Here is a 23,313-nt window from a genome sequence, read left to right on the forward strand (position 1 = left end):
CAGCTGAACAGATACAGGATGAACCCAGGACAGGATTCGGAGACTCAGTTGGTATTATCGGACCTGAACTCCATTTGTTTCCATGCACACGAGTTCAGATTTAATAAGGTGTGGGACATTGACCATTTATGATCTCTGCAAAGAGGCACAGCAGGTCATGCTGTTGCCTTCCCTTCCAACAAATCTGGTTTCTATCCTGACCTCAGGGGCTGTCTATGTGGAGTTTCCACCTTCTCTTTAGGACCGCATGGGTTTCCCTGGGTGCTCCAGCTCACAAAAATCAAGGTAGTGGAATTAATGTCAACTTGAGTTAAAAAAAAATTCACTTCAGGACAGAAAGCACTGAGCAGTAGTAAAGGATTGATTTGGAGATGGGTGGATGGTCGGTGATGGCATCCCCAAGAATCAATGCTGAAATTTTTTAAAAAATAAACATTTATATGAGTTTCATATTAGAATCATTGAGTTATGCATCATGGAAATAGGCCCTTCAGCCCAACTCATCCATGCCCATCAAGTTTCTGACCAAATAGTCCCATTTTTCTTGTCTTTGGCTTAGACATATACCTGGCCAAATGCCTTTTAAATATTGTAATTATCCCTGCCTCCGGTAGCTCTCTTCACCTAACCACCACCCTCTGTATGGAATGGGCTGGTAAAAGCACCATCTTGTAAAATAAAAGGGAAAGAAAGGAAGGAAGAAAAAAATTTCTAGTTTATTGTCATCTGATTGTACAAGTACCTGTACAACCCAGCAAAACAGCGTTCTCCAGTCCTCAGTACAAATCATGCAGACACACAACCAGACATGACGCACATACAGATGAACAATACATACAAGTATTCATCTAGTTAAAAAAAAATATTGTTTCATGAATATGAGAGTCTCGGATGGTTAGTGCGAGCAGTTCCTTTGGTCATTCCGCGACCTCTCTGCTGTTCCTCAGCCTGGTGGTGCTGGCTCTGATACTCCTGTATCTCTTTCCCAACAGAAGCAGCTGAAAAAATGGAAGGCTTACTCAATGATTTTGCACCCCCTCTGCCGACAACGATTCTGGTAGATCATGTCAATGGGGGAAGGGGAGACTCCACTGATCCTCTCTGCTATTCATGTTCCTGTGGATTGATCTCTGATCCATTTCCCTGCAGTAACTGTACCACACTGGTACAGCCGGCCAGGACGCTCTCGATAGAGCTCCACATAAGGTTAACATATGGTGGCCGGTAGCCACCTTTGGAGAGAGTGAGTAGTCAAGGGTCATGCCCCCTTCTGGTGGGCCACTATGTGTGCCCATTGTCCTTGGGGGTCAAGTTGGAAGTCCTCGTACCCAGATGTGGTTCTCCATCATATCTCCTCGACCCTGTCGTCTGGTGGGAGGACTCAGGTGACTACATCCATGAAATTCTACACTCTGTGCTATGAAGAAGTTACTTCTGCATATAGAAATCCAAAGAGCTCCACAGCTCTCAATTATTTTTGCACCTTCATAGAGGCTGAAGATGTCCTGGAAAGGGCTATCTTGTTGTTGAGACCGGATATGGTAACATGACTTTATTGCACACAACAAGCAGACCTTTCTCTCCTGGAGGTCTTCAGCCCACTAGCAAAACACAAATATGTTAGAAAAACACAGCAAGTCATGTAGCATCCATAGGAGCATCCATTAATCAATATTTCTGGCCGGGTCCCTTAGTCAGGTAGGTAACACTGTCCCTGCATTTCATGTCCTTATTAAGAGACACACTAGCTTTAAATGTGGCAGGGCAAGTTGATGAAGAGTTGGCTCCTTTACTTCATTATTAGAGGACAACCAGAATGCTTTGCTAACTCTTAGATATAAAATGCCCGCTTGATCGCACCTGCTGCATTGAATCCAGCTCCGGGGGAACTCGTACTTCATAAAGTATCCCCATCACCTGGTCACACTCATTTTTCACTGTAACCTTCGGGCAGAAGGTACAGATGTCTGAAGTCCAGGTTAAAGAATAGTTTTATTTTTTCCAACCACCATCATGCTCTTGAACCTTCCCATATGAGCCTAACTAAAAACTATTCAAGGGTATCCAGAGATCCATGTTTATGCCATTGGCCAACAGTGAGTATATTTTTCCTTGTTTTTTATTCACTTCACGACATGCTATGTGTTAATTATACTTCATTTGTTAGTGTACTTTATGTAGCTGGGAAGTTGCACCTGCAGGTTCAAGAAGTTCCCCCACCCCTTTAGCAGCTATCAGGCTCTCCGTACTATCCTAAACATAGCAACATGACAAGATCACCACAAATCTGATTATGCCACTGACAGAACACATTTTTGAATTACTGGCCAACTGTGAAATTTTTTTTCTTCTATATTATCTTTTTTTTTCCTTTTCATGGTGACTTACATGTTGATTATACTTCAATTGTTGTAAGTGTGTTTTAAGCAATGGGAAGGTGCAACAAGCAAGACTTTCACTGCATGTGTGCATTGTGCTCATGAATATGACAATAAACTTTCATCCGTTCATTCATTCAGTCTTAGGGTCTGGTTTTGATCAGCAATAATGCCCTAAAAAAATTATATGGTTATATAGTTAACACACCTGCCCTCCAGATGGTGATGACCATAACAAATTGCTGGGTCACGGTCCCGTTTAACATAGATCGGGAAAATACGGAACACTTTTAATCCCTGAAGGACTAAGTTTTTTTTCTGGCAACTGTAACTTAATTATCCCAAGCAACTGAATGTTAATGTCCCCAGCTACCATGGTGGGAGTGGAACTTCCTTCTCTGGGTTGTTCTTTCAGATCTCTGCATTGCTAATCTGATGAGGGGTGGACCTCAGTGTCAAATTCAAATCCATGGAGTCTGCACACTTTCCCTGTGACTACACAGAATTCCACCCCCCCCCACCCCTCTGCCCCCCCCCCCCGCCCAGTGCTCAAGTTTTTTCCCACATTCCCATTACGTGTAAATCAGTGCCAAAATGTTGGAGGCATGAAGCAGATCATGCTCCCTTCATGTGCTCAATGAAGGTTCTCGACACTGATTCTGTAGATTTTCTAGTTTACCACCAATAATAAAAATGGGTTCAGGTAGGATTAGTGCAAACAGGTTGTCACAGATTTAGTGGGCTGTTTCATCGCTGCATCTCTCAATGACTCCACAGTTCAACTCCTGCCCCACTGCTATAGGAAAGATGGACCAGGGATAAAAGACCTCTGTCCTGTAGATGAATGGTCCTCAACCTTGTTTCATCCATGGTAATTGGGGAAATTGACATACAGTTGCTTGGGATAATTACGTTGCAGTTGCCAGAAAAGTTTAGCGTCCTTCAGGGATTAAAAGTGTGCCGTCTTTTCCTGATCTATGTTAAACGTGACTCTGACCCAGCAATGTGGTACAGTCAGCACCATCTGGAGGGCAGGTTTGTTAGGTCATTATTGCTGATCTCCTTAAACGTTCCTCTCCATCATGGGCCACCTGTAACAAACCCACAGACCACCCCAAGGAGAGGTCTGGCAAGTTCAAGCTGCTTTCCAGACCACCCATGGAGTGTTTGTTTTGTTACTGTCAAAAAATATTTCAACAATTCATTCGGTCATCAAATTTCTAAGTTTGTTTCACATATGTTTATTGGGTCAGTGGTGTTTGTGTTTTTCCCTTTTGCACAATCTTTCCAATTCCAGTATCTCTTCTAATTAAATTCTTCAAAATCAACACGTTACTTCCTTCTTGCACCATTGCAAAGTTGCAGTGGGAAATGGTGCAATAATGTGGCTCCAATGACAATGACAATCCCAAGGGGGCCAATGGGGAGGAACGGACATTGACTCAATCCACATTTTCAACTTTCGCACCAAGTTGGTGCTGCTAACAATTAAACCATGTCATCTCCAGACAGAAAAATGCTGGCGTAGAAAACAGGAACATTTGGGTTTATTCAGCCAAAGTTGCAATTATATTTAATGTGTTCAAAATTATAACTAATGAAGTGGTTGAACAGAACCTGTCTCAAATGCCTGAAGCATTCACATTCACAGAATTCTTGGTGGCAGGCAGAATGACAAGTGTGTGAACAGATAATCCTCATCACATTTTAAAAGTTGTTTAATTTGGAAAGGGATGTTGAAAACTACTCAACAATACACGTGAAAAGGAAATTGTTTGAAATGGAAAGGATTACAAACCAGGAGTAGAACAAATCAGCTAGCTTTTCCAGACATTCTCTTGGAGTTATTACATAGAATATCGAAAAGTACGGCACAGGAACAGGCCCTTTGGCCCATAATGTCCATGCTGAACAGGAGGCCAAATTAAATTGCTTACACACAATACATATCTCTCTATTCCTCAAACAGTCACATGTCTATCTAAAGACCTCTTCAGTACTACTATTGTACAGTATATGCTTCCATCACTACCCCAGGCACATCTTCTTTAAAGAAACCTTGTCCCACACACATCTCCTTTAAACTCTCCCTTTCTCGTTTTTAAATTCCAAGATACAGCACAGGAACATGTCCTTTCTGCCCACAGAGCCAGTGCCGCCCAGATACATCCAGTGAACCAAGGAAGCCCGTACATCTTTGGAATGTGGGAGGAAATTGGAGCACCCGGAAGAAACCCTTGCTGTTACGGGGAACGTCTTACAGACAGCACCAGATTCGAACCCAGGCCACTGTACGTATCCTGCAGTGTTTGTCAGTCTTACTTACTCATTTGATTCTAACACCTACCCCATTTTCGCCTCTCCTAATTTTATAAATTTCAATCAGGTCTTTGCTCAGCCTCCAAGCTACAAAACATCTTCCTTTTGCTCATACTCTCCAATCCTGGCAGAGGGTAAATCCTGGTAAATCTCTTCGGTATTGTTTACAAGTTACCATATCCCTTCTGTAATGTGGTGCCCAGAATTGCACATGATACTCAGAAATGGTGCCAGGCTGAGCACTGGCAGAGCACTGACCTGGCAAAGCAGGGTATGGTGTGGGGGGGGGGGGGGGGGTTGCTGACTGGGCTGAGCAGTGGGTGCATACCTGATGTGACATTCAACGAGCGCTGTACCACTTCCCCCTCTGTCCTACCAGACTAACGAGCGTGTATATAGCTCGTTAGTCACAACATCATGATGCAGAGGTGTCGGGGCTGTTGGAATGTCTCTTCAACAGTGCCCCTCTGAGGTCTGTGGCCTAGGTGGCTGCCTAGTTGGCCCGGATGGTGGAGCCGGCCCGAATGATAGTCCAAATGCGGCCTGACCCAAGTTTTCTACAACTGCAACATGCTTCCTTCATCTTATAATTGATGCCCTGACCAATGAAGGTAGGCATCCCATCCTATCAACTTTACCACCCGATTTTCTTGTGTGGCTAAATGTCCGGTTTTAGGCTGGACAGTCCAGCTTTTGAGAACCCTGTCCTCCATCCAAAACAACCTCGAGCTGGTCATTAATTTGTCCTCCATTTGAGGGGGGGGGGGGGGGAAGGTTTCCCTACTGCACCAAATAGAGGACAAATTAAGGGGCAGAAAGGGCAAGGGAGAGGGGCAGTTACCTGTTAAATGCAGAGTAACGGATCTCCAACCAGAATAACACCCTACCTTCTGCTTTGCATGGGCCAGCAAATTTCAAATCCAAGCAACCATTCACCTTCTTCAAAGGTCTGTATGTTTCTATATTTAACTTAGAGGGAAGATTGCTAAAATTGGCCACAAGCCTCCAAGTGCTACTGCTGTCAATCTCCTCCAGCTGTCACATCCACCAATCGACTCAATTTTCTACCTGCCCTACCCTCAAGAGAAACAGCCTTTTCACTGGCCATTTACATAGTGAGTCAGTGTGACCTTTGATGCACAGTTTCAAGGTCACCAGGCGTAGCGTGCAGCAGATAAAACTCAAAACTCCAGAGAACGACTGCGAAGGTCATGACCCTAAAGAGAGGGGCATGTGGAATCAGGAGGGTGAGTTGCCAGCATGACATTGGTCCCACTCAAACCTTAAAGAATTCAACACAGTGGACAGCAGAGTCGCCAAATCTCCAAAGTGTCCTGTTTATCAATGGCATTTAAACTTTACTCCAAAAGCAACAATCTGAACTGATAACAATATAATTTAGCTGCCTAAGGAGATTACAGAAACATAGTCAAAACAAAAACTGATAGTGAATGTCTGATATGGACAGTCACAGTTGCTTAAAGAAGGAGAGATTATGGGAGGGTGTTCCAGTAACCATTTTCATACCACAGGCAAGTGGTGAGCCTACTTGGACCCGCTGAAATTCTCAGGAAGGCATGTTTTTCACACCGCAGTTCAAATTCCAAGGTATTTTCCCTCCCCAGCAATTAAGGGGTGTCCTGCCCCCCCCCCCCCCAATGATGGCGTGTTATGCACTCACAGGAGTAAGGGCAGTTTCCCCCCCCACCCCAATCACTCGCCCACCTGCTTGATCCCTCCCTCCCTTCTATGGGGCCATTTCGGCACATCGCGACAGTAGCATGATGTGAGATGAATGGCTGACTTCGTTTCCCCATAATCCCTCATGCAGCTGGAACTGTTCTGGGAAATAAAGAGCGGTTCCAGTTGTGTAAGGGATTATGGCTAACGAGGACGGCCATTCATCTCACATTGTGGCACTGTCGTGATGTGCCAAAGCAGCCCGCTGTTGTCAGGAGGTATGAATCTTTTAATTTTAATCGTCTACGTGATGCAGCACGCAAGCGATGACATCATGAGGTATCCCCTGCTTGGCCATTTGCCTTTGCACATCGCAGGGAAAATAACCCGGGTCCATGGCCCTACCTACGAGGTAGGGTTGCGAACCCATTTAAAATGCTTAGGCTGACCTTTTTACACCGCAGGCTCACAGGAGGATTCCCGCAAAAATTTCCTGGGAATATTCAGTTTTAGCCTGCGGTGTGAAAAGACCCTCATGACAGCCAAATGGTGATGGGCAGATTGGAAATAGGCAACTTGAGGCGCAGAAGATAGAATGTAATGTCCCAGCCAGTTGGGCATTACTACATCATCATTGAAAAGTTATTCCGGGAAAATGCCCTTGATCACAAGTCCATCGGGCAGTGATCAGCAGAGAACTTCCTGCAGATACAGAGGGTCAAAGACTTGATGAATACTGTGGGAGCAGACGGTCCAGGTCACCTGGTGAATGCCTCATCGCCAGTGCTCACTAACAAGTACCATGACTTGGCCTGGCTGGAGATGAGAGGAGTCAGTTTCTTCCTGTGCCAATGGACTATCATCTCCAATGTACTATACATTGCCCTTGAGATATCTGCCCTGGGGTGAAGAAAGGCGTTCACCTCTCTGCACACTGTGGATTCACTCAGTGTGTGGAGAAGGATAGAAGGGGTCTTGCCACAATTCCTACCCAGCAGAAGTATGACAGCGGACTCACTATTCATGGGCTGTTCCTGGGCCCACATGCACAGACAGACATCTTGTGATGCTGAAGGATTGAAAAACACCCTTTGGTCTGCCTGAAACTTGGTGGTCTTTCAGCACGTGGCAACGTCGGTGAGGGAATGCTGCCAACTGGTGCATTTCAGGCTGCAGGAGTACATGCTGAGGGATGTAGCCAATGCAAGGGTGCTGGGGGGCGGGGAAGCCTCCAACAACAGAAGGGGAGCAACACTGGAGGAGGTCTATTCATGGCAAATGGTGCTACAAATGGTTAATGCATGACAGAATGTACAAACGAACGTAGTGCTATGAAAGACCATGTGTGCATGTGTTTTTTATAGATTTTTATGGTAATTAAAATGTATTTTGAAATTAACAAAAAGATGACAGCAAAGAAGACTGGTGAGATTGTCACATGAAGAAGAGCATTTCAAAGTGAAGTGCCAGTGATTGTTATACTTACAAATTCTTTTAAGTTATAAATACCCTACTCAAATATAGGACAGTGTGTCTCGCAAGGAGAAGCTGCGGTTCCATGGGTGGGAAGTATTCTGACTTCAGAGTTCGTGGGAGGCAGATCTGAGCTGCACTCCACAAGCCCTGCAACCCTGCCTCTGAAAGCTGCCACAGATCAGGGCTGTGCTTTGCAGTTAATGGTCCAGCCTCCCATCCTGCCACCCAGCCTCCCAGGTAAATCAACTTCAAAAAGGTTGGGGGAGTGGGGTGGTGGTTGGTGAAGCTAACATGTTTGGACAGTGGCACAAGGGAGTTGTCCAAAGCACTGCTTGCCAAAACAATAGCTTTAGTCACAAGTCAGAACAGGAAAAGCTGGGCTTGTTCTCCTTTAAGCATGGAAGGTTGCAGTTAGGTTCTATGCAAGTATGCAAAATTCAGGAGTGGGTAACATTGGTACACAAATTTCAGATGCATCTAATCATGGCTAAAGAGAGGGGGAGTGGGAGAGAGTTGGGTAGATAGGCTCAGGCTCAGTTTGATCACAACCCGTATAGCAGAACCTGATTAACTCTGACACCTTCAGCTTTACAGAGCTAGATCTTGCCCCACACTTGTGAGGACATTAACCATTCACAAGAGTGGGGCCTAGTGATGTTCAGGTGAATTCAGAACCAAAAACTTTAGGAGCACGCAGCGGGTTGCATAGGGGCCATGCAAAAGAGCAACAGAATTCACACACGGCCTGAATATTCTTCATCGGAACCCATTTTCTGTTCGTCAGATCCTGCTGTGCATTTCCAGTATATTTTGTCTTTCAATTTCTGCAGTTTTTCAATCTTTCACAACTAGCCAATACTCTAAACTCCTGCATAGTTTCTTCTCCAATTCCCATGTGTCAAGTGGGCTTCTGTACAAAAATCAGAAGGGTTTGGCAACCACAAATATCAGTAGAACAAAAATGCAAATATTTATAATCCTTGGGGAGATGATAGCTCTGTAGATTTCAGCTTAACTGATTTCAGCAAAGAATCAGTCTCTCAATCACTATCCCACCCAACCCTCGTGCACTTTGGTAGAAGGAAATGGAATGCATCAAAGAGCACCCTCCCGAAGACAGCAGCCACATTTCAATTTATCTATTGTGAAACCGTTCCAATGATGCTATGGCCTTGTCCCTCCACTCCATCCTTACCTTCCTGGATACCTCATACACCAGGCTGCTGTTTTCAGCTCGGTGTGTAATACAATTATTCTTCAGAGGCTGGTGGAGAAGCTATCCTCACTGGGACTCAACACCCCTCTCTGCAACTGGATTCTGGACTTCCCAATGGGAAGACCACAGTGTGTCTGGTTTGGAACATCGAGCACCATCTCAGGGCAATGTGCTCAGCCCATTCCTGTTCCTGCTATTGACCTTCGACTGCAACACCAGACCATCTCCAACAGAGTCATCCTGTTTGGAGATGACATGGCAGTAGTTGGCCTCATCAGCACAATGATGTGTTGCACTACGGAGAAGAGATGGAAAATCTCATGACATGGTGTGAGAATAACAACCCGAGTCTCAGCGTAGACATGACGAAGGAGATGGTCATAGACTTTAGGAGGACCAGGAATGACCACTCTCTACTACCATATTAATAATATTAATAATATGGTAGTAGAGAGAGCAGAGAGCACAAAGTTCCTCGGAGTCCACTTAAGAATTGACCTATCCTAGACAAACATCTCTTCACTTGTCAGGAAGACGCAACAGTGACTGCACTTCCTGAGAAAAATAAGGCGGGCAAGATTACCGTGTTATGTGTTATATTATATTATATAATAAATATGTTTTTAAAATAGATAGATTGTGGGGGTTCAGTGTAGGTCACTTCACAAACAGAGTAACACTTCACATCTCATTAAAATGCAAGAGCTTTGCTGAAGCCAGATATTCAGGCACCAGTGATTTTACAAAGACAATAGAACTGCTTTGGGAAAGATGCAAATGAAAACTTCAGGCTCATAAAGATCCTGAACTGATAAAGATTGTTCAAAGATTGGGTTTGGAGCCCTGCAAGAAGTTCTAGTTTTTACAAACACAGAGAGAGAGAGAGAGAGAGAGAGAGAGAGAGAGAGAGAGAGAGAGAGAGAGAGAGAGAGAGAGAGAGATCAGTTCAACAATAGCAGTTGAGGCTGCAAAATGGCAAGCTGTTGAAATACCCCATTTTGAAAATGGGTTGTGTTCATCCTGTTCAAAACCCTTGTAGTCTTTACAAGACGAAATGCTGGCTAGAGTGTTTCTCCAGAAATAAGGGAATTAAGAGGGACTCCGTGGTGACCTGGAAAAAGATGCTATCATTCGGAAAACCCATGATGGGGCAAGTTTCGTCGGCAAGACATTGAAGTGACTGATTGGAGGAAATCAGTTTTGTGTCCAACTTTCTGAAACCAACAAGAACCTTCCTGAGCAGTAACCAATTAACTTTAAGCACCAGAGCCTGGTGAAAATTCATAAATGTTAAATTCTGTGCACAATATAAGAACTGCCTGATATTGGTGATCTTGGAGAAGGAAAAAGTGAATGATTGAAGCATTAAATCAAAGAACTTTCCTGAACATATACACATTACATACACGTGAGCTTAGAATTAGAAGGGGGGGAGGGGGTAAAGTTAGGTAAAGTTAATAGTAATAAGTTAAAGATTGATCTTGTTAATAGGTTTAAAGAAAATTAAAAGCAACTTTTGCTGAAGAAACAGTGCACTGTCTTCGTGAATTTTTATTCTTGTTGGGTCTTGAGTCTCTGGGCCCATGACAACCAGTAATGATCATGTCAACTTTCTACATGAGCTCTATTGAAAGCATCCTGGCTGGCTGCATCACAGGTGTGGTATGGTTGCTGTAGAGCATTAGATCAGAGCCCAATCTGTAGGACCACAAGAGAGGTAGAGAGGATCACTGGGGTCATCAGAGAGGATCAAAAGCCCGCTAAATTTTAAAAGTTTGAGAGTTTTTGAACTTGGATTCTTGGGTGGTCTGGATTTCTGGTATCCAGATTTTTGGACTTCGACTAAATTGATTAAATGATATTTAAATATTTTTATATATGTATAATTTGTCTGTATGTGATTTATGGCTAGTTGTGCATTTGCATGTTTCGTAGCGAGGACCAGATCGAAGAAAGCCATTTCATCGGGTTGTACTTGTACAATCTGACGATAATAAACTTAAACTTGAATAAAGAAGTGGCCAATTTACTTAATGGGGAGAGAATTCAGAAAGCAGAGGTTCAAAGGCACCTGAGCGTCCCCATGCAACAAGATGCCCTAAAGCATAGGATCTCAATGTAGGGCGTACACACCACTGATATGGTGTGGGAATATTTTGGTGAGGTGTACAAATATTCTGGGAAATAATAAAAAAGTTGGGATTGAAAAAATAAACTCATTATGTTGGTGTGAAAGATGCGACTTGGCAAGACTGTCAGTACCACACAATTGTAGTAACTTCCAAATAAAATCACCTTGTTCTTTTTATTTCCTTAATATGCTTTTGCTCTTCTGACGTTTATCTTATTTTAACTGTTGTTATCCTTAGTTAACATTATATTTTTTATGACCAGTCTTAATATCATCTATTCTACATTATCTCATTGGTGATGAGGATTCCAGATTATCTCAACAATCATGTCTCCGCCCAGACCCCTTTACTTTTTCAATTCAGTAGTGAGTGAAACTTGTATCTATTTGTTTCTTTGTGCACTAGCGTATTGATGGTGAGGGGGAGGGGGGTGGTGGGAAGGTCCTTCCCCAGGTGCCAGCCTGAGGGGGAAGCCAAAATAGGAAAAAAAGGGACCCCAGAAAGTAGTGCACAAGGCTAGCGCAGTTTTGATGCATTCTCCATGAGAAAAAAAAATGTCAGAAACCACGCTAGTGTTTTTTTTTGTCTTTTTTTTTTTAGGGTCAGTATTTTTCCTTTGATTTGATCATTACTTTTATTACATTTTTCGATTCTAAGACATAATAAAATATTGATTAATCAGTTTCAGGGAGCTCACACTGTTGTATATTCAAAATGAGCAGACCAAGGAAGCAAAAGGTTCGTCAAAATTCAGTGGAGTTCTTGAAGTTTGGGTTTATACCTGCTGTACACAATGAATGTGTACCTTTTTGCCTATTATGCCAACAGACTTTGACAAAGCAGGACGTCTTGAAGCTCATTTGAGGGTAAAACATCCTAACCATGTCAATTTGAATTTGGAATATTTTAAATCACTGAAAGGGATGTTTGAAAATAAATTAAAAATCACTTCATTGTTCACTGTGCAAACTACAGGCCTGAATAGTAAGTACTTTGAAGCTAGCTATGAAATTTCTCTGTTGATAGCAAAACATGGGAAGAATCATACAATTGGGGAGGAACTAATTAAACCCACAATATCATTGTTTTTCAAGTGTTCTGTAAAAGGATGACAAAGATGTCCGAGCAATGCCATTGAGTAATAGTACTATCTGCAACAGAATAGATGACATGGATCAAGATGTTGGAAAACAGCTTATTGAGAGGTTGAAATGACGAAAGTTCTCAACACAACTGGTTGAATCTACTGAGTGGGACAGTGAGGCACGGTTATTGGCATACATGAGATATATTGATCAGGAAGTGTTTCAAGAAGAGATGTTGTTTTGTGAATCATTAGAAAGAGCCAATACTGATATCTACAGCAAGCTCAAACATTATTTGGATGAAAAAGGAAACATTGCATCTTGTGCTACAGATGGTGCACCTGCTATGGTGGGTGAAAAAAAACAGGATGTTTAAAATTAATGAAGGATGAAAATCCAAACATGTTGGTTGTGCATTGTGTTATCCACCGAGAAAACTTAATTGCCAAGAAAGTTTCCCCTGTTCTACACAAGATACTTCTTTCTGTGACCAAGTGTATCAATGCCATCAAAACTAATGTGAACGTCTACTTAAGGAGTTTTGTGTTGATAAGAATGCAGAATATGTGAGATTATTGTTTCAAAAGGTTTATGGAACTGTTTGATCTCCTCGGTGAGTTTTTGAAGGACAAACCTGAAATGAAGCTCTTGCTAACAACAGATGGCAAAGCTCATGTGAGTTACTTGACAGACATATTTGAGGAACTAAGAACATTGAACAAGCAACTTTCAAGTAGCAAATTTGATGCTCGTCGATGCAAAAACAAAGATATTTGGATTCATGACACTTCTAGAATTATGCCAAAGGAATATTTCTGCAAGAAATTTCAGTCAATTCTATTCGTTAAGGAAGTGTGAGGTAACGAATGTTGCTACAAATGCCACAGTTGACCATTTGAAAATGTTGGTTGTCGACTCCAATGATAGATTTTGTGATTTAAAGGCAATGGATTTTCCTTCTTATTTAACTCAACCATTGCTGGTGGACTTACCTGAAGTTCCAGTGCAAAACCAAGAGGAGTTATCGGAGTTGCAACATGATGAATCTGTGGAAACTCTGTTCAAAGTGAAAGGAACCATGATGTGGCCATCTAACGAGATCGAAAAGAAATACCCAAACTCGACTACTTTAGGAAGGGAACTATCGATACATTTTCTGTCATCTTATTTAATAAAATGTGACCTCAGTGCTGTTAGAGATTTGCTAAAAGCTAAGAGAAACCAACTGGAAATGACAAAACGTGGAGATTTAAGATTGAAACTAACAAAATTAGTCCCTTGAATCAAAAAAATTTGCAGCCAACGTCAGGGGCAAGGTTCCCACCGAAGTGATGACAATTGTTGAATGTGTGTTTGAGATGGTTGACATATTGAAGTAGTATTTGATCTTAATTGTATTGAAATACACTTGCAGTAAATGATTTAATTAAAACTCTTTTTGAATATGTAACTTTTTTTCTGCTAATGGTGGGGCGTACATTTTTTGAAAAATTAAAGTTGGGCCTAGGGCAAAAAAGGTTGAGAATCACTGCCCTAAAGGTCAACTTGCAGCTTGAATCAGTTGTAAGGAAAGCAAATTAAATGATAGCATTCTTTCAGTTCCAGAGGATTTATAGAGTGTTGGGTCAGATCACATTAGGAATATTATGAGTAGTTTTAAGCCCCTATCTAAGGACATGCTGGCATTGAAGAGGGTCCAGAGAAGGTATATTAGAATGATCCCGGGGATGAGAGAGTGAATGCATCAGCAGCATTGATGATGTGAACAGTGGAGTAGACTTGATGGGCCAAATGGCCTAATTGAACTCCTATGTCTTATGGTCTCACGTAACTTACTAGATCTCAATGATACAGCAGGCAACCAAGAATGTAATAGATAGGGTCCTTTAGGGTTGTTGATGGCTTGCCTGGGTGGACATACGCTCTTGCACAGTGGCCCTTAACCTTTAGTCTCCCACTCCCCTCTTCTACAAGTTCTGACATCTCCACATCTAGACTTTTTGATCATTTAGTTTATCACTTGCTTTGTATAACTTGGTAATGGTGCCTCCTAATGACATTAACATTTGGCCCATTGTGTCTGCTCCACCATTCTCTCATAAGGTGATCGATTCTTCCCCACTCATTCCCACTGCCCTGTCTTCTCCCCTTAACCTTTTCAATCTCTGCCTTAAATGCACCCAACGACTTGACCTCCAAGGCAGCCTGTGGTAGCAAGTGCCAGAGGTTCACCGTTCTCTGGCTAAAGAGATTCCTCCACATCTCTGCTTTAAATGGGCGGCCTTCAGTCCTGAAGTTGTAACATTTTGTCTTAGACTTTCCTACCGTAGGAAACAACTCTGTCCAGACCTTTCAAAATTGTAATGAGGTCCCCCCAGATGTATCTGAGTACAGTCCAAGAACCATGAAGCATTCCTCAAATACTAATCCCTTCATCCCAGCAATCCTTCTTGTGAATCTTCTCTGAATCCTCTCCAATGCCTGCACCTTCATTTAAGTCCAAAACTGTACCCCATACTCCAAGTGAGGCCTCACAAGTGCCTTATAAAACTTCAACATCACATCCCTGCTCTTATAACCTATTCCTCGAGATATGAATGCCAACATTACATTGGCCTTCTTCACCACCAACTCAACCAGGAGGACAATCTTTAGCGTACCCTGCACGAGGACTCCAGAGTCTGTAAAATGGCGGTGCTGGCTCGACGGGCCGAAGGACCTACTCCAGCTCCTATTGTCTATTGAAATTTTAAATTTTCTCCGCATCCAAATAATATTCTGCCTTTTACTTTTTCTACCAGTGCATAACTATACACTTTCCAAAACTGTATTCATTTGCCCCTTCTTTGCCCATTCTCCTAATGTATCTAAGCCTTTCTGCCGTCTCTCCATTTCCTCAGCAGACCTAACTTAGCCATAATGCCATTTATTCTGCAATCCAAATCATTAACCTACAATGCCAAAGGAAGTGGTCCCTGCGGTAGTCAAATGGTAGTCAACCAGAATAGGAACGCTTTGTTCTCACTCGGTTTCCTGCCGATCAGCCAATGCTCTACCCATGCTAGTACCTCTCCCATAATTCCATGGGTTCTCATCTTGTTAAGCACCCCCACATGCAGCGCCTTTTCAAACGTCTTTTGAAAATCCAAATTTACATGGGTGGCCCGGTTAGCGTAGCGGCTAGAGCAACACTGTTGGAGCGCCAGTGGTCAGGACTGGGTTTCAATTCCCATGCACTCTGTAAGGAGCTTGATATGTTCTCCCCGTGTCTGCATGAGTTTTCCCTGGGGGGGCTCTGGTTTCCTCCCACCCTCCAAAAACACACCTGGGGTTGTAGGTTAATTGGGTGTATTTGGCCAGCACGGGCTCATGCTGTCCGTCTACATTAAATTAAACTAAAAATGAAAACAGTATCCACTGCATGTCCTTTGTCTAGCCTGCTTGTGGTTTCCTCAAAGAAATTGCAGGAGGTTTGTCAGACAGGTCTTTCCCTTAAGGAAACATTGGGCCTATATTGTCATGCACCTCCAGGTACTCTTTAAGCTCATCCTGAACAACCTCCAACCACTTCCCATCCACCAACGTTAGGCCAATGGGTCTATAATTTCCTTTCTGCTGACTCCCTCCCTTTTTAAATAGAGGAGCGACCATTGCAAATTTCCAGTCCTCTGAATCTATCATTTCTTAGAAGATCATTATTAATGCATCTGCAATCTCAAGAGCTACTTCATTCAGAACCTGAGTGTGCAGTCCATCAGGTCCAGGAACTTATCTACTCTTAGACCATTCAGATTCCCAAGCATGCATCTTCTCTCCGGTGATCATGATTGCACTCACCACGAGCTGAAAGTCAGGTGTACTGCTAATGTCTTCCACAGTGAAGACAGATTCCAAAATCCTTATTCAGTTCCTCAGCCATCTCCTTTTACCTTTACCAGTGCACACCTTATAGTACTGGAGGGCTGGAGAGTCCAGCTCAGGTAATCTACAGGGTTAAAGGACTCGGTCCCAGCAAGGTCTAATTGATTACAAAGGCCAATGGCCAAGGCTGTGTGCAAGGGTACTTAAAGGGGCCAATGATCAGGTGTGCACTGATGGGTGGGATGGAGCCAAACCCTGATTGGCAGGTGGTGTGTCTTCTGATCTGCCAACCAGGTAATGGGCAATGGTGTCACGTGACAGCCACGACCTTCCACAATACAATCCACCCTTTGAAAGCCACACCACTCAGCAATCATTACATCGAATACAGTCAAAAGAAAATCAATATCAACAGACAATATCTTAGCCTTAACAGACCAATGAATCACAATTACAACCATTTCTAACCTTAAAACTATAACTAATGGAGGGCAGATGTGCACTTGTTAATCTGGCAACCACAACATACTAAACAGAAGGCAATATGACAAGAATGAGAGCAGCCATCCAGTGGATGACAGTTGCCCACCATTCCCCAGAGGACCAAATGGCCACCATTTTCCTCATGAGGTGTCATGTTAGAGGTCCCTAGATTTCTGAATTTTAGGCACTCCCAAAGGAGTGCAGCCAAGTGGGTGCTGTTCCTTGACTCATCAGGAATATAACTGTAGCACTCCTTACCAGTCACTGCACATGTACCACCATCAGCAGTGAGTAGGTAATCCAGGGCCATTCTATTCTGCAGGGTGACCACCATCCAGGCAGCCATCAGCTCTGCTGCTGTTTGAGCCAGGGCATCTTCAGTCCATTGCAATACCTCTGCCGCTTCATTGGCCAGTGTCTCGAGCAAGCTAGTTATCTGGATGATGTTGCGGGACAATCGGACCAGGCCATATCATGGGAAAGGCTATCATCCAAAACCTCTCTGCCTCCATAATGGCCCTCTTGTCCCAGCAGCTGCGTTATGCCGGGTGCTCCCCAAGGTCGTCTAGGGAGTGGATATGGGGTACCACGAATGCTGGAAAGCAGCAACCATACCAGCTCTCAGGGAACAATGGGGGCACAATGGCTACAAATCCAGTGAGTCCCTCTGCAAATATCAATCTATCACAATACTACGGCTCAGCTTCACTGTAGTGCACACCTTGCTCGCAACACTTCCAGCGATGTTACAGTAGCAACCTGACGTGGAGCGGTGTCCAGGGTTTGGATCATGAGGCAGGGAGCTGCAACCCTGTCAGTAAGCAAACTGGGTGTGTGTAAGAGTCCCTGTTTGTAGTGGCATACTCAAGTGTGTGAGTGTATTGGTATAGTTCACTATTTGTCAGAGTCCAACCTCAGTCCAAGATGTATGTCCATGTCACTGCTTAAGTGAAATAGTGATCGAGCACCACTTAATGTTCTACCCTGTTTGTCTCCCATGTGTTAATTAAAGTTATATGTGATTGTAACACTTGTATCCAGACTCATCTCTCTGTGAAACCTCTGAACCTGATACTCTTCCCAACATGACAATTGACCCTGCAGCGCTAATTGCTGTGAGTGAGGGAACAGAGTCGATGGGCCTCAAAACCAAGGACACTGAAAACAGTCAGACAGTAAACGGCTTTATTTACAGAAAATGTGCGTGGTAAGATCAGAGCAGGGATAAGGCACATATACACACACACAACAATGAACTAGAGTGCACAGTGTTGTTACATACAATCAAGGAAAAGAAACAGTACAATACCCGCCACCCCTTGACTCAGTGCAGACACAGCTCTATGTTACTCAGGACACTAACTAAGACGCTCCCAACCCTTTACTAGTGCACAACTTACAAAACAAAATAATTTTTCCTGCGCCATTCCATGGTACTCAACCTGGAGTGAAGGTGGTGGTCCTTTGGAGATGACAAGGAAGAGGCATGCACACATGGCACCCTTTATAGTACGGGGGGGGGGGGGGGGGGGGGGGGGAGGGGGGAGAATTCCAACCTTACTAATCTACATGGAGCCAGCAAAGTCTATAGATTACAAAGGCCAATAGCCCAAGGCCAAGTACAAGAGTACTTAAAGGGGGTCAATGGTCAGGTGTGCACTGATGGGTGGGGCAGAATCAAACCTTGATTGGCAGGTGGTGTGTCTTCTGACCAGGTAATGGGCAGTGGTGTCATGTGACAGCCACAACCCTCTACAATACCCTTCCCTAGAAGAGATCCCAATAATCCATAAATCTTAACCCCTGCACTTCAGCCATCCATTCATTTGCCACATCTTCCTATTCCTGCCATTACTGGTGCATGGCACAGACAGCAATCCAGAGATTACCATGCTGGAGGTCTTGCTTTCCAGCTTCCTTCCTAACTCCCTATATTCTCTCCTCAGGACCTCATTCCTTTTCCTATCTATGCCATTGGTACCAATGTGGACCACACTATCTGGCTGCCCACCCTCCCTCTTTAGAATGCCATGGACTTGATCTGAGACATCACAACCCTGGCATCTGAGAGGCACATACCATCTAGGAGTCACAATCTTGTTCACAGAACCTCTTGACTGTTCCCCTAACTATTGAATCCCTAATCATTTTAGCTCTCCTTTTCTGTCCCCTTCCTTTCAGAACTGAAGACTAGGCTCTGTGCCAGAGACCTCTCCACTACAACTTGGCCCTGGTAGAATGTATCCAAAACAGTGCACTTTTAATTGAGGGGAACGGCTGCAGGGATGTTCTGCGCTGACCACCAATTCCCCTTCCCTCTAACATTCACCCAGTTACTATCATTTTTTTTTGGAAAATCTTATATAATAATTTGCAAAGTACAGATATAATAAAACAATATTAAAAAAACTATAAACTACAACCCCTCCCCCCCTTACTAAACTAAAAAAAAAACCTCACTGTTACAAACATTTAAGTTACGTCTTTTATGGCATTTAATGAATGTTTTGTGTAATCGAAATTTATTTATAGATTCTAAAGGGATAATATCTATAAAATCAACAATATATCAAAATAAATTGATTCCTTTTCCTTTACATAATCCTTATTTAAAAGACTGGGAAACTAAAGGAATAGTTAATATATTGGATTGTTTCGAAGCAGGGAGATTTTGTTCATTTAAAAGGTTACAGGAGAGATATGGTATTTTGTCAAATTCTTTGTTTGCCTATTATCATCTTTGTAATTTTTTGAATAAGAATTATGGACAGGAATTGATTTTACCAGGTCATTAATTGGAGATAAAGTTGAAAAAGGTTTTATTTCAGAAATGTACAGGATGTTACAAGAGGAAATGGAGAAAGTAAACATAAATAAGATTAAAGAGAAATGGGAAAAAGATTTTGACACTGTTTTGACATGGGAAGAATGGTCAAAAATGTATGTGGATAGTGTTACAGAGTTAACTAAGGTGAGGTACAATATGGTTAATTATAATTTTTTTACATCAATTATATTTAACTCCTGAAAAATTGAAGGCGCTGGGAGGGGTGAGTGGCGGCGCCGGGGGGGGTGAGTGGCGGCGCCGGGGGGGGTGAGTGGCGGCGCCGGGGGGGGTGAGTGGCGGCGCCGGGGGGGGTGAGTGGCGGCGCCGGGGGGGGTGAGTGGCGGCGCCGGGGGGGGTGAGTGGCGGCGCCGGGGGGGGTGAGTGGCGGCGCCGGGGGGGGTGAGTGGCGGCGCCGGGGGGGGTGAGTGGCGGCGCCGGGGGGGGGGTGAGTGGCGGCGCCGGGGGGGGTGAGTGGCGGCGCCGGGGGGGGTGAGTGGCGGCGCCGGGGGGGGGGGTGAGTGGCGGCGCCGGGGGGGGTGAGTGGCGGCGCCGGGGGGGGGTGAGTGGCGGCGCCGGGGGGGGGGGTGAGTGGCGGCGCCGGGGGGGGGTGAGTGGCGGCGCCGGGGGGGGGGTGAGTGGCGGCGCCGGGGGGGGGGTGAGTGGCGGCGCCGGGGGGGGGGGGGAGTGGCGGCGCCGGGGGGGGGGGGTGAGTGGCGGCGCCGGGGGGGGGGGGTGAGTGGCGGCGCCGGCGGGGGGTGAGTGGCGGCGCCGGGGGGGGGGTGAGTGGCGGCGCCGGGGGGGGGTGAGTGGCGGCGCCGGGGGGGGTGAGTGGCGGCGCCGGGGGGGGTGAGTGGCGGCGCCGGGGGGGGTGAGTGGCGGCGCCGGGGGGGGTGAGTGGCGGCGCCGGGGGGGGGGTGAGTGGCGGCGCCGGGGGAGGGTGAGTGGCGGCGCCGGGGGGGGGTGAGTGGCGGCGCCGGGGGGGGGTGAGTGGCGGCGCCGGGGGGGGGTGAGTGGCGGCGCCGGGGGGGGGTGAGTGGCGGCGCCGGGGGGGGGTGAGTGGCGGCGCTGGGGGGGGTGAGTGGCGGCGCCGGGGGGGGGGGGTGAGTGGCGGCGCCGGGGGGGGGTGAGTGGCGGCGCTGGGGGGATGGTTGTTGCATTTGGAGGGGGGGGGGAGGTTAATAACGCCTCTACAACATAGTAGCCACCTAGACCAGCAGTCACTGGAATGCCTTGTCGCCGTTTATTTTGCTCACTACCGCCACCCGGAGCCTGTCCATAAAAATACTGCACCTGCTTCTTCATTAAACTTTGCTACCGCCGACAAGACTGAGGGTTCGAGACCCCCCCCCCCCGCCCCCCCCAACTTTTACCTCACCGTCCCCATTTATCTTCCCACCACCAACAAGGGAGGGGGCGGCTGCGCCCACATTGGGAATCATTGCACTCAGCGAAAGAGCAGTTTGACCATTCCTGCAGGAGTTTGGATGGAACAGAAGAAACGAACACGTTCACTGGATCAATTGTACGTTCTGACGATTTTTTTTCTCGTTCTCGTAAATAGAAAACGAAATTCCCCGCGAAACTCATCCGGCTGAGTTTGCAGAAGAGTTTGACTGGGTGCAAGTGAGGGAGAGGGGAGGGGGCGGGGTTTGAGTCGCGGCTGAAGGCAGGGTCGAGAAAGACAGTTGGGGGGTGTTGGAATCTAGGGGTTAAAACATTATGAAATAAATGATTAATTAATAAGTTTATTTGTACTGCATGAGTCAGGGAAAGAGGAATGTGGCTAAGTGGCTGTCACAGCATGGAGCAAAGTTGGCTGAACAGAAATTGGCCCGCTCCCAAGATACAGGGAGAGGATATGCATAAAACGATTTAGGAGGAATGCTCAACTGAAGGAGGTGGGAAGTAGCACAGGAGACACAGGCCAGATCAGAACAAAGAATGGCCCGCAAGAATCAAAGGGAATGGAAAACCAGTCTAGGAGGAAGATTAAGGCACGAGGAGGTGTGAAAGAGAACAGCAGAAATTGGCCAGACAGGGACCAAATGGTGATTAGAAATATCTGGGGATGAATTAATTTCAGATCTAAACAACAGGATAGTCTGGCCTGGAGGATTAACATGGGAAGGCTACACCCCAGAAATCTGCAAAACAGGAGATGACTTGTGATAACCCTTATGCAAAAAGATCTAGCAGGGAAAACAACTTTTGTTCTGTGTGATAAGATTGACCTATATAAACTGTGCCAACTGGACAATAGGGGTCAGTCTCGGGGAGTAGCTCACTGGCAGGTGACCTATGAACTAACAGACTGACCCAGAGCTCTGTTAAGTTTTATTCTTGTGCTGTGCTGTGCTGTGTGGTGTAATAAACTGACTGTTGAACCGAATACCTTCTCCTATCACTTCATTCAAAGAACGCGCTGGACTCAGCTCACACATAGACTAAATTAAGAGTAAATAAAGTAAAGCCAGAGTCCAACAGGGGGGGGGAGAGACGGTGTCGGGGGGGGGGAGACGGTGTCGGGGGGGGGGAGACGGTGTCGGGGGAGGGAGACGGTGTCGGGGGGGGAGACGGTGTCGGGGGGGGAGACGGTGTCGGGGGGGGGGGAGAGACGGTGTCGGGGGGGGGGGAGACGGTGTCGGGGGGAGTGTGCACTTACCCGAGAAATTATGGCAGCCTTGGGGGGTGACGAGCGGCGACACTGCCAGCCAGCAGGGCAGACACAGCGACAGCAGGAGCGGCGGCGCGATGGCCCATGAAGGCATGGTCCCGAGGAGGAGGGGGGGGGGGGGCGCAGAGAGCACACAGGACCGAGCCGGACCGCGACACCTCACGCTGAACTTTCCCGATAGAGGAAGGAGAATGCCCAGAAATATTACGGTAACGTCAGAAAAGGGCGTGGGAGAGGCTGCGCCCAGAATCCGCCCAACCACCGGAGGGAGGGGGGTGTCTCGGGTTGGGGGGGGGAGATGTCCTCTTACCCCCCCCCCCCCCCCCTCATTCGCCGCCCCCGTCTTCCGACCTCGGCTCAGCTTCCCCGGGCCCAAAGGCAGTCGAAGAACGAAAATGTGCCTGAACAACTTCTTCGGCTTGCCATTTCATAGCTCTTTTCGGCCGCTCGGTCCATCCTCTCTACTGCTGGCTCTCTAAACAAATATTGGAGGGGGTGTGGTGGTGGGGAAGAACTAACGAGTTGCTGGGGTCAGACAGCATCGGCGGTGGGGCTTTTCGGGTCGAGACCCCGCAGTAATGAACATGAAGGCATTGCCGGCGCTACCTTGGTCCAATCCCTCCAACCTTTTCCTTTCCACGTACCCACCCAAATGTGTGTGGGGTTTTTTAAAAATACACTGTCGTACTCAAAACAGCCACCAGGATTGGAACGGAGCCTTTCAAGCCCCTTTTAAATCCTTCCCCTCTCACCTTAAACCCCCCTCCCCCCGATCCTGGGTGAAAGACTCAACCCATTTCCCCTCACAATTTTATAAGCCTGAATCAAGACTCTCCTGCGCTCCAGGAAGAAAAGTCACAGACTGTAAAGCCTCTCCTTAGCGTAATAATGAAACAAAGGTGCACGGTGTAGTGTTACAGTGCGTGAGAGTGCAGGGTATAGAATGTAGCTTTTGTATCCTTCCCAAAATTGTATATTTGTATACAAATGCAGGCTGTGGAGAAAATCAGAATTAAAATAAGGGCACGATGGGAGATCCATTGAAGGTCCGATAAGAGCAGGATAGAACCCATCTTTGAATTTGGAGACAAGCTCATGAAGCGTGACAGGGAAGGGCTGGGTCCTGTAATATATTGGCAGCTTTCCCGAGAGAGCGGGAGGTGCCGATGAAGTCGAAGGTGG

At 45.9% G+C, this 23,313-nt stretch overlaps 1 protein-coding gene across 2 annotated transcripts in view; it reads right to left on the reverse strand.

Annotated features, from left to right (window-relative positions):
• Window positions 1–22,353, reverse strand: part of LOC138740693 (interleukin-13 receptor subunit alpha-1-like) — a 65,844-nt gene extending 43,491 nt beyond the window's left edge. Inside the window, exon 1 of one of the 2 annotated variants that reach the window (XM_069893716.1) lies at window positions 22,120–22,340. In XM_069893716.1, the coding sequence (XP_069749817.1) occupies window positions 22,120–22,225 (106 nt within the window). In that variant the 5' untranslated portion in view covers window positions 22,226–22,340. Of the gene's footprint in view, window positions 1–22,119 lie in introns of both variants that reach the window. The other variant, XM_069893717.1, reaches the window with a different exon arrangement.
• Between the last annotated feature and the right edge of the window lie 960 nt (window positions 22,354–23,313).

The sequence above is a fragment of the Narcine bancroftii genome, chromosome 8 (genome assembly GCF_036971445.1).
Source record: "Narcine bancroftii isolate sNarBan1 chromosome 8, sNarBan1.hap1, whole genome shotgun sequence".
NCBI classification, from domain to species: Eukaryota; Metazoa; Chordata; class Chondrichthyes; order Torpediniformes; family Narcinidae; genus Narcine; species Narcine bancroftii.